The sequence below is a fragment of the Erythrolamprus reginae genome, chromosome 1 (assembly GCF_031021105.1).
Source record: "Erythrolamprus reginae isolate rEryReg1 chromosome 1, rEryReg1.hap1, whole genome shotgun sequence".
Lineage (NCBI taxonomy): Eukaryota > Metazoa > Chordata > Lepidosauria > Squamata > Dipsadidae > Erythrolamprus > Erythrolamprus reginae.
Window position 1 is genome coordinate 342410928 of NC_091950.1, and position 15248 is coordinate 342426175.

The window sequence follows — 15248 nt, forward strand, 5'->3', positions numbered from 1 at the left end:
TTGTCTGGACTCTGAAACTGAACTAAGTCAAAATTGGATGTGTGGAAACTACTCAGAAATCCCAGGGCTAATTTGAAAAGTAAAACAAAACAAGAAAGTGCAGTGAAGAACCCTATCTGTAGTATGGATCCATTCAGTCACCAGATATTAGGCTTTTAACACAAAATACCTATCTGGATAAGAAGATGGGAGGTGGATTCTTATTTCTTGATTTGGCAGATAAAAGTAAATGGATTTTTTAAAGTGATGGGATGCTTTGTGTAACGTTTTTTAAATAATTTTTAAAGTTTTACAAAGCACATAAAAATAATAAAGAGCAGAAGAAAAAAGAAAAAGTGAAGAAAGAAAGAAAGAAGGAAAGAAAGAAAGAAAGAAAGAAAGAAAGGCAAAAGTACAGAAAGAAAAAAAGAAATAAAAAACAGAAGAAGCTTCCTATTTTCCTTTCAGGAGATCTAAATACATATACAATATGAATTCTTATTCTATTATTACAACCACCCCTTTTTTCTATTATCCATTTTTTTCTAATCATCAGAACCACAAATCACAAGCACATTTGTTTCTGTTTCATGCAAAAGGTCTGATCTTTATTGGGTGTCATATTCAGCTCATGACTCACTTTAAAAAAAAAACCTATTAACTGTTAAATTACCTGTTAAAATAACTGACCGACCTATATTTCATTTTTGATGATAATTATATACAACCATAACTCATTTGAAAAAAATACCAAGATGCATTTATATAGCTTGAAACTGAGTATCACTTTTTATGGAATGTTTTCATTGTCTTTATGACAAAGAGCACAAAAATAGAGCAATACGCTTGCAGCTAACTCCCCCTTAACTGAACTTTTCTTAATTTTTGCTGCTTTCTTTGAAAAGTAGATAGTGATAACAGTCCAATTTCCCAGATTAGGAAGCAGCACTAGTTGTCAACCTGTGAAATGCAGGTAGGTGAACATTAGTTGCTGAATATTCTTCATGCTCTTCAGAGCCAAAAGGATTCTATTATGCAAAATGAAATTATTCAAGGGTCTTCGATACATTATACTTTACAATAATAAAACATTTGTGTAAACAATAAAGAACACATAACACACATCCATTCTGATAACGGTTCTTCAAAATATAAAAGGAATCAAGGCTTTTCTTGATCTTGGATAGGCTGTGAAGTTCTTTAGATAATACCTGTAAGAAAACATATATAAACATGAAGATATGTACCCTAAATTATAATCCTGCTTTAGGAAGGTTGAATCTCATTTTTCAAATCTCTTTTGGTACACGGCTTTTCAAAAATGGGTCATAAATGGATCCAAAGTTTCAAAGAAAGGTAACATTTAAATGATCAATGAAAAGTTAACTGTCTTCTCTCTAATAAAGGACCATCTGCCACTATGGAAACAATTCTAATAATGTTAAAACTCACTCTTTTATATTTAATATTTTACTGCAATTATTTAATTGTTATAAATATTTCGTAATGAAAAGTTTATAGAATACAGTATTACAAAAACTACATGTGACTTTTATATATAAGTTTCCTTTCATTGTAAGATTCAATACTTCTGGAAGACAAGATTTAAACATTTGGTGTCTTCCAGCAGAGTCGGACTTCAACTGATATTATTTGTAGAGAATTCCTGTTATCTTTGAATAGTAACTACAGTATCTGGTAAATGTTGCTTGTCATTTGTTAGAGATCCAGATTCAGCATTATTTATCCATCTTGAGAAAAGTCCAAGAAAAAAACAGTGGAAGAGTTGCTACAGATAGTCCTCAACGTACTAACACAATGAAGCTCACAGTTTCTATTGCTAAGTAAGTCAGTGGTTAACTGAGTTATGACCCATCTTACAACCATTGTTACCTTGGTTGCTAGGCGATTCACAAGCAAATCTTGCATCTCCATTGATTTTGCATATCAAAACTCCCTATGAAGATTATGAATGACAGTCCCAGGATCCTGGGATACTGCAACCATCATAAATAGATGCTGCTTGCCAAGCATCCAAAGTCTGATCATGTGACTATAGGATACTGCAACAATTATAACTCTGGGAGCAGGTCATAAGAAAACTTTTTTGGTGCTGTTATAATTTTGAAAGTCATTAAAAGAATGGTTGTAAATTAAGGTCCACCTGTATTTTGTGGTATTTTCTACTTTTGTGCTTGGCTAAATGAAACTTAAGTAGCAGAATAAAAAGTTATATACAATAAAACAGAAAGTTATGTTCCTTGTTGAATGTTTACAAAAGCCTCAGCTTTAAGGATAACATGAAAAGAAAGTTCTTATTCTAATTTTCTTAGTTGTCTATTTAGTGTGGCTGCCGCTGAAAGAATTGTGTATATTTATATGACCCGATTCAGCATTTGATGTTTCAGGGCCAAAGAAAAAAAGACAATAGACATGCTGTGTACTAAGTCCTACAAATTACACAAGTGAAGCAGGTCTGCGTGGAAACAAAGAAAACAAGGGTAGATGGAAAAATCTATGCTTCAGCAGTCTATAATCCACTTGTAGAAGGCCACAACTAGATATATCCACTGACTATCTTATGTGGTTTGATAATAAGTAAGATAGCTACAAAATTCCTATCCAGAAAAATACATATTTCTAGAAGCTGTGACTTCTAGAATAAAATTCACAGAGACACATATGTTCTTATTTGCCTTGTGCTATAGGCAGAGCACACTTAGATTTCCAAAAAGAGAGGAGCACTGGAAATTTCACAGTGCTCATCCAAACAGAACTACAATCCGCAGCTGCACATGTCATTTTAAGGGCCCACGGGAGATTATTTTAGCACACTGGAGTCAATTTGGATCAAAGGCAGGGTATTAATATTTCAAATAAATGAGCAACTTCTTACCCATCTTTTACTGTTTTATCTATGTTGACAATTCTGGGAGACAAATATTTGAGCAAGATAGATGGAAGCATAACTGCACACTGCTAATGACACAACGTTAGTTTTGGGAGGGAAAAGGGAATTTTAATGAAAAGTGGCATCAAAGCAATTTGCAATACAAAAAATAATAATAATAGAGCAACCAGGATAATTAGGCGACTGGAGACTATAACATAGCGGTTGCTGGAACTGGGCATAGCTAGTCTGGTGAAGAGAAGGACCAGGGGAGACATGATAGCAGCGTTCCAATACTCGAGTGGCTGCCACACAGAGGAGGGGAACAGACTGTCTTCCAGAGCATCAGAAGGCCAGACAAGGAATATGAGAGATTCAACCTGGAAATAAGGAGAAACTTTCTGACAGTGAGAGCGATCAACCAGTGGAACAGCTTGCCTGCGGAGGTTGTGAGAGGACTGTCATTTGTCTGAAATGGCCTAGGGCAGTGTTTTCCAACCTTGGCAACTTGAAGATATTTGGACTTCAACTCCCAGAATTCCCCAGCCAGCAAATGATGGCTGGGGAATTCTGGGAGTTGAAGTCCAAATATCTTCAAGTTGCCAAGGTTGGGAAACACTGGCCTAGGTACCCTTTTTCAGATGAACAGAAGCCAGAAAAACAAAAATGGGTTGCTTTAATAAAGAGCAGAGGGGCATCATACTCAGGAATAGCCCAAAGCACTTATTCTGAAGCTTTCACAGTTCTGATCAATTGGCCCTTTAGTTTACTTATTTATTTATTTATATATAAATAAATTTATATAAAGTCAGACACCATCCATCTCACTCATAGAGCAATTCCATCTTGCTACAGAATGTTCTCATGTATATTATTTCCTGCTTCTGAGCAATATTATTGCTTAGAATGTTGTCAGATACCATATTGTATAATTTATATAGTATACCTATGGTGTATAGTATAGTATAGTATACCTATGGTGATGATAAGCCCGTGGTCCAATGCAGGAGAGTGTAAAAAAGGCAAAGGCTAAAGCTGGTAGAGACCAGGATGCTATGGCATACCCGAACCATTCCAGGATTTCCCCAAAGAAATTTGCTCCTGAGACGTATGCAAACAATCCTCCTGCATAGAAAAGATCCATTTAAATACTCTTGAGAAACAGCAGCTAATTAATTAGCATTATTATTATTATTTGTTTATCACTCCCTTGAAGAATTAAACCATAAACTGAGTGCTCAAGTGAAAGGTTGGACAACACACATTGTTTAATTCAAGGGTGTCAAACTGGTGGCCTATGGGCCAGATGAATCATGCACAAGCCATGCCCACCCCAGCTCCATAAATGGAAAAACATCGTGAAACATGATGCGATGGCAATGTGACACCGTGGATTTGACACCTGTGTTGTAACTTTACTATTTCCATTGCATTTTAGGCACACCAAAGTGGCTAAATAAATGGTGACCAGTAGGAAACAGGGATGATGGCCCAAAGTAAGTATGATCTCTTCCAGTTCTTCATTCTAGCATCTGATAAAGACTTTGTCAGAAAATCGAATTAACTGTGTTAATGAACAAAAGGCCAATTAAATGATTTCACATTTCCAGATAGTATCTTCTTTATCATGCCCTAAGGATAGGCTCTTGTGATACAAGGAAGTTTTCAGAGTTACCCTACAGGTGAAACTAAAAAAATCAGAATATTGTGCAAAATATAAGAGCCGGGTTGGCGCAGCAGTTAGAGTGCTGTACTGCAGGCCACTGAAGCTGACTTGTAGATCTGAAGGTCAGCGGTTCAAATCTCATCACTGGCTCAAGGTTGACTCAGCCTTCCATCCTTCCGAGGTGGGTAAAATGAGGACCCGGATTGTGGGGGCAATATGCTGGCTCTGTTAAAAAGTGCTATTGCTAACATGTTGTAAGCCGCCCTGAGTCTAAGGAGAAGGGCGGCATAAAAATCAAATCAAATCAAATCAAATAAATAAATCAATAAACCAATAAATCAATCAATAAATAAAAGTTCATTTATTTCAGAAATGCAACTGAAAAGGTGAAACGTAATATATGAGGCAGACTCATTACATGCAAGGCAAGATAGTTCAAGCTGTGATTTGTCATAGTTATGATGATTATGGGGATCAGCTCATGAAAACCCCAAATCCTCTATCTCAGAAAATTAGAAGATTACATTCAATCAATAAAATGAGGATTGTACATAGAACAATATCGGACCTCTGAAAAGTATAAGCATGCATATGTACTCAGTACTTGGTTTGGGCCCCTTTCGCAGCAATTACTGCCTCAATGCGGCGTGGCATGGAAGCAGGGGTGGGCTGCTGCCTGGACGGGTGGGAACTCAGTGGGGTAGCGAAAATGGAGCTCCACCCCAGAGCACCCAATTTGCACTGAAAGAAGTTGAAAGAAAATGCAGGGCATCCTGCATATGCTACACCCACAGTGTGATAGTAAAAAATTTGGTAGACCTTCACTGCATGGAAGCTATTAGCCTGTGGCACTGCTGAGGTATTATGGAAGATCAGGATGCTTCAATAGCGTCTTTCAGTCCTTCTGCATTGTTCAGTCTTATTTCTCTCATCTTTCTCTTGGCAATGCCCCATAGGGTTCAGGTCAGGCAAGTTTGCTGGCCAATCAAGCACAGTAATCCCACAGTCAATGAACCAGGTTTTTGTGCTTTTGGCAATGTGGGCAGATAACCAAGCCCTGCTATAAAATGAAGTCAGCATCCCCATAAAGCTCGTCTGCAGAAGGAAACATGAAGTGCTCCAAAATCTCCTGATAGACAGTTGTGTTGACCCTGGACTTAATGAAGCACAGTGGACCAACACCAGCAGTCAACGAAGCAGTGGAAGTGATGTGCCAGTGTCTGGAGGCTGTTGGGGCCTGGATGGGTGTCAACAGACTCAAACTCAACCCTGATAAGACGGAGTGGCTGGGTTTTGCCTCCCAAGGACAACCCCATCTGTCCATCCATCACCCTGGGGGGGGGAATTATTGACCCCCTCGGAGAGGGTCCGCAACTTGGGCATCCTCCTCGATCCACAGCTCACATTAGAGAAACATCTTTCAGCTGTGGCGAGGGGGGCGTTTGCCCAGGTTCACCTGGTGCACCAGTTGCGGCCCTATTTGGACCGGGAGTCACTGCTCACAGTCACTCATGCCCTCATCACTTCGAGGCTCGACTACTGTAATTCTCTCTACATGGAGCTACCTTTGAAAAGTGTTCGGAAACTTCAGATCATGCAGAATGCAGCTGCGAGAGCAATCATGGGCTTTCCCAAATATGCTCATGTTACTCCAACACTCCACAGTCTGCATTGGTTGCCAATCAGTTTCCGGTCACAATTCAAAGTGTTGATCATCACCTATAAAGCCCTTCATGGCACCGGACCAGGGTACCTACGAGACTGCCTTCTGCTGCATGAATCTCAGCGACCGGTTAGGTCCCACAGAGTTGGTCTCCTCCGGGTCCCGCCAACTAAACAATGTCGTTTGGCGGGACCCAGGGGAAGAGCCTTCCTCTGTGGCGGCTCCGACCCTCTGGAATCAGCTCCCTCCAGAGATTAGAATTGCCCCCACCCTCCTTGCCTTTCGTAAACTCCTTAAAACCCACCTCTGTTGTCAAGCGTGGGGGAACTGAAACATCTCCCCCTGCCTATGTAGTTTTTTGTGTATGATATGACCGTATGTATGTTTTTATATATTGGGGTTTCTTGTTTTTTATACTTTTAAAATGTATTATTGTTATTTTAGATTCTAACTATTAGATTTGTCATTATATATTGTTTTTATCATTGCTGTAAGCCGCCCCGAGTCTACGGAGAGGGGCGGCATACAAATCTAATAAATAATTAATAATAATAATAATAATGACATGACTCCCCAAACCAATGCAGACTGTGAAAACTTTTGCATCTCATTTGGAAACCAAGGACCCAGAATATGGAGGAAGAATGGAGGGGCACACACAGCAAGATGCTTGAAGTCCAGCATGAAGTTTCTCATGTATTGCGTTTCACCTTTTCAGTCGCATCACTGAAATAAATGAACTTTTGCATGATATTCTAATTTTTTGAGTTTCATCTGTATATTTCATGAAGTTTGGAAGGAAAATTATATACCTTGTGGAATTTTGTAAGTCAACTCTCCAGGCTTTCTTAGCTGACGTAGAAGAAAATCACTGTGGATATTGATTCCCATGCCAGACAAAAACAGCAAAAGACCTAAAGAAAAAAGAATATTTATGAGTTGGATAGTACAAATACAGTACTTTGATTTTTGAACTTTATTCAAACAAATATCTTTGCCACTGAGAAAATATACTCCCTATTTTTTTGTGAAAAGTATTCAGAAGAGATACCTCAAGAGCAATTCCAATCAGGATCATGTAAGAGTCTTTCCTCAAGCTTGCCTTGTGGCAATAAAAGTGGTAAATATGCTTATTTCTCAGTCATTTGTTGGCTGTCTGACTTGATCTTTCTTATTTGGGAAGAACTATAAAGTTTCCTATAAAGCAGAGGTGGGGAACAATGGCCCTTTTATGACTTGTAGACTTCAACTCCCAGCATGGCTGACTCAGGAATTCTGTGAGTTGAAGTTCACAAGTGATAAAGGAGGCATGGTTCCTCACCTCTGCTATGCAAGATTATTCTCAACATTTGATAGGGTGTTTTTGAATTTTTCTAAAGTGGCTTACAAGTTAAAGCAAAATTATTCTATAATTTTTTCATTACAAATGTATCAAATATTTATAATAATTAAATAAATGCTATAAAAATTGAATATAAAAGTTTGGCAGATGCCTGATAGAAACCTATTCCCCAAAACAATAGTATAATTGGGCAAAACTTTTTAATGTTTCCTCAGTTTCATATTTCTTTATTTCTCATTTTTCAAACCCTAAGTTTATTTTGTCTGCTTGCTACATAATTTTGCAAAACGTTCCACATAAAATGTCCATTAAAAAGCTCCCCCCACCCATACCCATAAACACATCTCCCTAATATGGTACATATTTGGCCAAATTATTCTGGGTAGTGAACTGTAGTATCAAATGCAGAAAAAATGCTAGTTCTATATAACCAACCTCAATTGGACCCACAAGCATAGATTTTAAAAGTACAGTGATACCTCATCTTACAAACGCCTCGTCATACAAACTTTTCGAGATACAAACCCGGGGTTTAAGATTTTTTTGCCTCTTCTTACAAACTATTTTCACCTTACAAACCCACCACCACTGCTGGGATGCCCCGCCTCCGGACTTCCGTTGCCGGCGAAGCACCCGTTTTTGCACTGCTGGGATTCCCCTGAGGCTCCCCTCCATGGGAAACCCCACCTCTGGACTTCCGTGTTTTTGTGATGCTGCAGGGGAATACCAGCAGGGGAATACCAGCAGTGCAAAAACGAGTGCTTCGCTGGCAACGGAAGTCCGGAGGTGGGGTTTCCCAGCGAGGGGAACCTCAGTGAAATTGCAGCATCGCAGAAACACAGAGGTCCAGAGGTGGAGTTTCGAGGACTTCGGTGTTTTTGCAATGCTGCGATTTCACTGATGCTCCCTTTGCTGGGAAACCCCACCTTCGGACTTCCGTTGCCAGCGAAGTGGGATTCCCCTGCTGGGATTCCCCAGAGGTCCGGAGGTGGGGTTTCCTATGGAGGGGAACCTCCGGGGAATCCCAGCAGCGCAAAAACGGGCGCTTCGGCTGGCAAAAGGGGTGAATTTTGGACTTGCATGCATTAATCGCTTTTCCATTGATTCCTATGGGAAACATTGTTTCATCTTACAAACCTTTCACCTTAAGAACCTCATCCCAGAACCAATTAACTTTGTAAGACAAGGTATCACTGTACTAATTTCTATTAAACATCATTTCCTTCTTCCATTCAAGGGATAGATCCCTTTCTATATTACCCTGAAATGTGATCAGAACCCAGTCTGACAATTATTATCAGGAGTACAGAATCTATTTTGTACTTTTGTTCAATTACTATAAGATTGAGGTAGGGAAACAAATACCGTATGTATTTTTATTCCCTTGTTTTGTTTCTTTCCATAAGATTTTCACAGGTACTATGCCCATGATCCCTCTCAATGTTGGCAGAGTTTGGATGAACTAAATGGTAAACATATGACACATCACAGACAATACCTGACAAAAATCGTATGTCTTTACACCAATCATCTGGATATTCAGCACAATAAATCATGTAGTAACCTTGAAGGAATCCATTAGAGATACAGAACAGTGCACCAAAAACCACTATCTTCAATGGGAAAGGTCTGCCTCTTTGGAAGAATGAATAAATGAATGTCCTGAGGGACACCAGGAAAAAAAGGAAAAGAAACAGAAATATCACATTAAAATATCACATTAAAATTAATATTAAACCTCAAAACCTCAAAATAATCTTAAGTATTCTATTTTCAGTAACACCTTAAAAATACTTACACTGTCACTTGGAGAGTGAGTCTCTGCTATCAGATGAAATATATATAGCAACCCAACCCTATCACAAAAATACCTAATAAAAGCAATTATACAAATAAGATGTTTCACATACTTTTTTAAGCACAGGGCATCATGTATGCAAAATAGTTTTCTCCTTTTCAGAGACAGCTGCTGCCTGAGTTACATTATTCATTTTGAGCACTGTGATCCAAAAGGTCTTCTACTTTTTCAGCTCCGCAAATACACATACAGTCATATGGGATAGAATGGAATCTCCCATATCTGACCATAGTATTAAGCTGTTTGAATCTTACTTGGGTAAATGTCTTCTTAAGATATTTTGGCAATTGTGACTTTATAATAGTTGTCCATTTCGAAGGTGCATTTATATTTGTTCAGGTATTTCAGGCTACCATCCTTACTAAGTCTGGCTATGTCATTTTGAGTTTCTATATCTGTGATTCTTTGGGCAACTCTTTTTTAATAAAAATTTGTTCTCCTGTTATACAAGAAGCAGGGAGGTCACAGCTGTATGTAATTTGTCAATTTAGTAATCCAGAGGGTTTGTGATGGGTATTTTATCTGCTCTAGTAGACATAATTTAGGAAGTCTATAATAATTAAGTGTATGTGTAGGTGTGTTTGTGAGCAAAGAAGCATTCACCAGGAGATTAACCCTAACCCTAGATGAGATTCCCAGAGAGAGTTCTTCATTCCTAATTGCTTTGCTTCGGAGAGGGGCGGCATACAAATCTAATAAATTATTATTATTATTATTATTATTATTATTATTATTATTATTTGCCTTAAACTGCCATCTTTTCTTTGCGGTGGAGGCAGAGTAACACGCGGACACAGATAGTGGGTAAAAGGGGTCACTTTATTTATGTATTTAATTAATTAATTAATTAATGACCTGCGGAGGTGAAATCTAGAATGGGGCAGAATCCCTATCAAAACATTTCTAATCAAATTTAGGGCGAAAGCTCCTTGCCCGGGTGAAGGGGAGGAGGCTTCCTCCCCCTCCCTCCCCTCCCCGAGCCACGCCACCTGGCGTGTGAGACGGCTCGATCCCAGTCTCTGGGAAGCCCTGGCCAGAGAACCCCAAGGGCGACCCCCCTCCTTTACCCAGGCCAGCCCAGCCCTGTAGTTCAGGTGACGGGCCGTCCATCACCTCCCAAGAGGTGCCCTAAAGGAGATCACACAGTTGCTGCTTAAACCCCTTTCCGCCCCTTCCGGCCCCCAAGTGACTACAGGGGGTGCTGCTGTAACTAGGTGGAAGATTGCCCCCTAACCAACTCTTCCCAGCGCAGTGTGGAATAGGCAAAAAACGGTCACTGCGATGCCAATTTGCCTTGACCGCAAAAAATTCCTACTCAGCCCCCAGAGGCAACTCAACAAATGCACACTGAAACACAGGGAGGGAGGGTATCTCCCTTGCCCATCCCGCCCACGAGCAAACCAGCGCCTACGCGCCACTTCTGAGGCTTATGGGCAATCTCGCTCCCTCACGCGAGATTGCCAGCTCTGCCCCCGAATGGCAGCCTCTTGGTTCTCCCAGCCCGCACCGCAAACACTGCCGGCCATGTAAGCGGCCAACGGTCCCTTCTGATCTTCTCTTTATGCAACTTATACATAAGATTTAACATGGTTTTTTAAAAAACTTTTCACAGACTATATTTCATTGATATGCCAATCTGGACCCCAAGGCCACCAAGAAATACTAAGTTTGTTTTAGCTGATCTCAGACTGCATTCAGATAATTAGATAAAACTGTATAAACAAGTAGAAGTAGAACAAAAACCCACTAGAGGTTTCTGTGAGAGCAGATAACTGAAAGCTCAACAAAATACATTCTATTCAGTTAAAATTCTGCACAATACTAATTTGACAAAAATAAAATATTTCTGGAGTAATTAGAAAAATGACTAGAAAGCGACTTTAAAAATATTTGAGAAATATTTGAGAAATTTAATGACTATAAAGGGAACACTTAAATAACACATCCTAGATCTGGATGAGTGAAATATTCTCATTTAATACTTTGTTCTGTACAAAGTTGAATGTGCACAACATCATGTGAAATTGATTGCCAATCAGTGTTGCTTCCTAAGTGGACAGTTTGATTTCACAGAAGTTTGATTTACTTGGAGTTCTGTTGTTTAAGTGTTCCCTTTATTTTTTTGAGCAGTGTATAAAAGGTCTTTGTTTTAGAATTAGAATTAAGTTAGAATAAAGTTAATATTTGTCTTTTTAAAACTCACTTAAAACTATTGGGAAGAAGAACATGGTGGACCAGAATTGGACAGTAAAACAGAACAGATTTATACATGCATGACTCATTCCAGGTTATCCACAAAGTATAATATCAGTCTGCTCTGAATAAAGCTAATTAGATAACTCCAGCATAAATACAGTAAAGGCTTATCAATCAGAACAAAAAGCCCGATTTTAGGCAATTATACAGGCTTTTCAGGGACAAGGAAAGCACATTGTGCATTTAAAGTTAACAGCCAACGAGTACATTCGAGCATAGTTTCAGATGTGATTGCCAATTCAATTCTCTAATCAGATATAGAATATTTATGAACCTGATCATTAACCTGATTCTTTTCACCAACTTATTAAAAAAATATCTCCTTTGACAATTATTGTAACACTTCATTTCTTTAATTATTAATCACATTTCCATTGATCCTGTCATTGTTGTCTATATATTTTCGGAACTTTTTTTTCTGAAACCTGGGATAAATAGGATTCTTTCTGCCTAACTACTGTCGTGTAAACAAAGGAAGTAAACCTCATGAAAGTTTTTTTCCTTTTTTAACATACACTGTGGACATATCAACAAATTTGATTTATTGGATTTGTATGCCGCCCCTCTCCGGAGACTCGGGGCGGCTAACAACAATAATAGAACAGTATACACAATAATCCAATAGTAAAAATAATTAAAAACCCATTAAAGTAAAAACCAAACATACATTCAGACATACCATGCATAAAATTGTAAAGGCCTAGGGGGAAAGAGTATCTCAGTTCCCCCATGCCTGGCGGCAGAGGTGGGTTTTAAGTAGCTTACGAAAGGCAAGGAGGGTGGGGGCAATTCTAATCTCTGGGGGGAAGTTGGTTCCAGAGGGCCGGGGCCGCCACAGAGAAGGCTCTTCCCCTGGGTCCCACCAAGCGGCATTGTTTAGTTGACGGGACCCGGAGAAGGCCCACTCTGTGGGACCTAACTGATTGCTGGGATTCGTGCAGCAGAAGGCGGTCCCTGAGATAATCTGGTCCAGTGCCATGAAGGGCTTTATAGGTCATAACCAACACTTTGAATAGTTTCAGTCACACAGTAAATGGAATGGAATGAAATGGAATGGAATGGAATAGAATAGAATAGAATTCTTTATTAGCCAAGTGTCATTAGACATACAAGAAATTTGTCATTGGTGCAAATGCTCAGTGTACATTAAAAAAAGATACATTTGTCAAGAATCATGAGGTACAACCAGTAGCGGATTGCAGCCGGAACGCCCCAATATGGCATCCTGGGAGCGAAAATAGAGCTGTGCGTGCAGCTCCAACTGATCGGCGGGCGGCTGCATCGGTACAAGATTTGGCTTCTGTGCATGTGCTGGAAGCCAAGTCTTGTGTGACAATGCGCACGAGAGTGAGATTTTGGCAATTTTTGCATGTGTGGAAGCAAAAATATCAGCGAAAAAAACTGAGATCTCGCTCGCATGCAGGTCCTCACAGTAGACTTGGCTTCTGGCGCATGTACAGAAGTCGAATCTCACACCCGTGCCATTCACCAGAAGCGTTCCAGTAGTGCCGGCAAAGAGGAACCCTGCCGGGATACAACACTTAATTATTGACATAGGATAAAATAGGCAATCAGGAAACAATCAATATTAATATACAGCAAATTGTAAGGAATACAAGCAACAAGTTACAGTAATACAGTCATAGGAAGATGGGTGATAGGAACAATGAGGAGACTAATAGTAATGCAGCCTTAGTCGCCACTGTTAAATCAGAGGCTACCAGGAGTTGATAACAGCTCTTTTAATTGAAGAGAACAATCAGGAGTATTCAGCTCTGCTAACAGACTTCAACTGAGAACAACGGCAAAAGCCGCGTCTATTTATGCCTTGTAAAAGTGCGGGGAAATCTTTTGACGGTTATTTGTTTTTGCCGGCAAGTCTATTTGACTTGCCACGTCTTAACCAATCAATGGTCAGCTTTTAATCAGCATAACAAGACATAACAGAGGGAATTATTGGTTTAGCCGAGTGATGGCATTCGAGAAAACAACTGTTCTTGTGTCTAGTTGTCTTGGTGTACAGTGCTCTATAGTGTCATTTTGAGGGTAGGAGTTGAAACAATTTATGTCCAGGATGTGAGATGTCAGTAAATATTTTCATGGACCTCTTTTTGAGTCGTGCAGGTCCTCGATGGAAGGCAGGTTGGTAGTAATTGTTTTTTCTGTAGTTCTGATTGCTCTCTGAAGTCTGTGTCGGTCTTGTTGGGTTGCAGAACTGAACCAGATAGTTATAGAGGTGCAGATGACAGACTCAATAATTCCTCTGTAGAACTGTATCACCAGCTCCTTGGGCAGTATGAGGTTTCTGAGTTGGCACAGAAAGAACATTCTTTGTTGTGCTTTTTTAACAACATTTTTCATGTTAGGTGACCATTTTAGGTCTTGAGATATGATAGAACCTAGAAATGTGAAGGTCTCTACTGTTGATACTGTGTTGTCTAGTATTGTTAGAGGTGGTAGAATGGGATGGTTTCTTGTAAGTCTAACACCATTTCTACAGTTTTGAGTATGTTCAGTTCCGGTCGCATCACAAGGCTAGTTGTTCAGCCTCCCATCTGTATGCGGTTTCAGTGTTATCTCAAATGAGACCAATCACTGTTGTATCATTTGCAAACATTAGTAGTTTAACAGATGAATAATTTGAGATGCAATCATTGGTATATAGAGGAGAAGAGAAGTTATGAGAGTACATAGCCTTGGGGGTGCTCTGTGCTAATTGTACATGTATCTGATGTGATTTTTCCTAGCTTCACCTGCTGCTTCCTGTCTGTTAGGAAGCTTGTGAGCCACTTACAAGTGTGTTCAGGTACCGCTAGCTGATTTAGCTTAGCTAGAAAAATATCAAGTATGATGGTATTGAATGCTGAACTAAAGTCTACAAATAGGATCCTTGCATAGGTCTTTAGAGATTCAAGATGTAGTGCAGAGCCATATTAACAGCATCATCTGTCAATCTATTTGCTCAGTATGCAAATTGCAAGGGGTCTAACAGTGGATCCGTGATGGTTTTCAAGTGGGACATCACTAGCCTTTCAAAGGTTTTCATAACTACAGGTGTTAGAGCAACTGGTCTGTAGTCATTCAGTTCCTGGATGGAGGGCTTCTTCGGCACTGGAATGATAGTGGAGCATTTGAAGCAAGAAGGAACATGGCATGTTTCTAGTGATTTGTTGAAGGTTTGGGTAAAGATGGATGCCAATTTGTCTGGTCAGCACAGACTTTTAAGCAAGAAGAAGTTATCTTGTCTGGGCCTGGTTTTTCCTGCTTCTGTCTGTGAAATAGATCTTACATTTCTTTTTCTATTATCACTAGGGGTTTTGAACCCAATGGTATGGGGTCAGTTGTAGGAGGTTTGACTGTTGTTGGTGTGTCTGGGATGGTGGTTGTGGAGATAGGTGGCTGTAGTTTCGTTTTAAATCTGCACATTCAGGTCATCTGCCAGTTGCCGATTTCCTTCAGCTTGGGAAGAAGGTTTGCTGTAATCTTTGATGTTTTAAAGAGTTATCCACATGTTTTCTGGTTCATTTGTTGAGAAACTGACTTTTCAGAGTAGCTTCTTTTTGCTGCTCTGATCTCCCTTGTTAATACATTTCT

At 39.5% G+C, this 15248-nt stretch overlaps 1 protein-coding gene across 1 annotated transcript in view; it reads right to left on the reverse strand.

The window, feature by feature from the left end:
- Window positions 1–555: 555 nt before the first annotated feature.
- The window catches only part of SRD5A2 (steroid 5 alpha-reductase 2), a 41884-nt gene continuing 27191 nt past the window's right edge, over window positions 556–15248 (reverse strand). The window contains exons 2-5 of the mRNA XM_070734081.1: window positions 9039–9202; window positions 7011–7112; window positions 3844–3994; window positions 556–1190 (exon numbers count right to left, since the gene is read on the reverse strand). Of these exons, the coding sequence (XP_070590182.1) occupies window positions 1124–1190; window positions 3844–3994; window positions 7011–7112; window positions 9039–9202 (484 nt within the window). The 3' untranslated portion in view covers window positions 556–1123. The remainder of the gene's footprint in view (window positions 1191–3843; window positions 3995–7010; window positions 7113–9038; window positions 9203–15248) is intronic.